We start from the raw sequence: 1859 nt of genomic DNA on the forward strand, positions 1-1859 counted from the left end.
CACGGTGACAAGTGAAGCAGCAGCCACTCCACAAGCATCCTTCTTACCCCCAGCGGAGCCAGCACCCGATGTTCCACCACGAACCTATCATGGCTCAAGGATCAGGGTTACACCCAGGAAGAGTGTCCCACTACCACAGCGTGTGACATTTGAAGACTCTAATAGGGTCGTAGGGGAGTCATCCCGACCCCGGTTGGGAAAGAGAATAACTCAAGTGGTAACCGGGGTACCTGCATCCTGCACTCGGGGCATGAATCCGGCAGAAAGAGACTAGGTGAGGAGAATTGCATCCGATACACAAGTGCACCAGACCACACTGGGATATCACCATCACATTCTAAACAATCTGTTTGATGTGATGGAAGCACACCATGAGAGCATGCTAAGGAACGCGGATGCTGTCGCTGCAACAAGGCAGGAAATAAGAAGATTGTATAGATGGATGGTAGTGAGTGGAGTGATGATGCTATTGATGGGAATCATCATAGGATGGATGTTTAGAAGAAGAATTAAGGATAGGATACTCACTCTTTTGTATTGTTACTAGAGATCCTGTTTTGTACCTGCCACGAGTATATAAATTCATGGACACCTTTTGAAGAATGCTTATTATGTCAATTTATTGTATGAATGAGTTTACTCTAATTTGGTTATAGTAATACCTGATTATTTCCCTTGCGAAGAACATTTTTGGTATCATTGCATAACTAAGAGATATCGTCATAGTATTGCTATATTAATGATGAACTCCCATCTGATTTTAGGCCATAGAAAATGCCGCCAAGGAGAGAGAACCCCGAAGTTGCACGACTTGTGTCAGAGCAACTTCTAGCCGCACTTCCCAACATTGTTAGTCAAGTGGCTGCTGGTTTGAATGCCAACCAACCATCAAACTCTGAGTCTAGACCTCCCAGAGAATGCACTTACAAAACCTTCAGATCCTGCAATCCAAAAGAATTCAATGGGACTGAGGGGGCTGTAGGACTATTGACCTGGATAAAAAGTATGGAATCTGTTCTCCATATCAGTAAGTGTTCTGAAGCAAACAAAGTGGAGTATGCGGCATGTTTGTTGCAAGGGAGGGCACTTACCTGGTGGAATACCTTGGTACAGACTAGAGGTCGAGAAGCGGCCAACCAACTTTCGTGGGAGGAGTTCAAGAAACTCTTTAAGGCCGAATATTGCCCCAGAAGTGAACTTCAAAAGCTGGAAATGGAGCTATGGAATCTAGAAATGAAAGGGGATAATATATCTGCATATGCGGCTCGATTTCATGAACTGGCGAACCTAGTGCCACATCTAGTAACGCCAGAGGAAGTTCGCATAGAAAGGTATATCTGGGGATTATCTCTAGAAATTCGGGGAAACATTACCTCGGCCAATTCAAAGACTCTTCAGGAGGCAATAGACATTGCCACAAAGATCACAAATAATGCTGTTCGATCTGGAAGATTTGCTAAAGGAAAGCGAAAGATGGAGGAGCATGGGGATCGAAGAGTTGGGGGAAAATTTGACAGAAGCAGGAGGGTAGTACGGAATTTTGGAGCACATATGCAGGTGGTAAGACAAGATGACACGGCTAAGTGCAATAAGTGCAAACTTCCGCATCGAGGGAATTGCATCATTTGTCAAAGATGTCACCTAGGGGGTCACACAGCAAAGGATTGCCGGAAACGATTATGTTTCGATTGTGGGAGTGCAGATCACATGAGGAATACTTGTCCAAAGAGGAAATCATGGGCAAATGCAAGCCAGACCTGGCAGGTCAGTTCCGGAAACCCAGGAAGTCAGGCACGGGGTAGAGCATTTGAGATTGGAGCCAGAGAAGCTAGAGAGGATCCCAACGTGGTTTCAGGTAC

The 1859-nt window shown here is 45.3% G+C and overlaps 1 protein-coding gene across 1 annotated transcript in view; it reads left to right on the forward strand.

Annotated features, from left to right (window-relative positions):
• Positions 1-1005: 1005 nt before the first annotated feature.
• Positions 1006-1859, forward strand: part of LOC112503241 — a 15339-nt gene continuing 14485 nt past the window's right edge. The window contains exons 1-2 of the mRNA XM_025107301.1: positions 1006-1331; positions 1452-1764. Coding sequence (XP_024963069.1) covers positions 1006-1331; positions 1452-1764 — 639 coding nt within the window. The remainder of the gene's footprint in view (positions 1332-1451; positions 1765-1859) is intronic.

The sequence above is a fragment of the Cynara cardunculus genome, unplaced genomic scaffold (assembly GCF_001531365.2).
Source record: "Cynara cardunculus var. scolymus isolate 2C unplaced genomic scaffold, CcrdV1 Un_Scaffold_2734, whole genome shotgun sequence".
Lineage (NCBI taxonomy): Eukaryota > Viridiplantae > Streptophyta > Magnoliopsida > Asterales > Asteraceae > Cynara > Cynara cardunculus.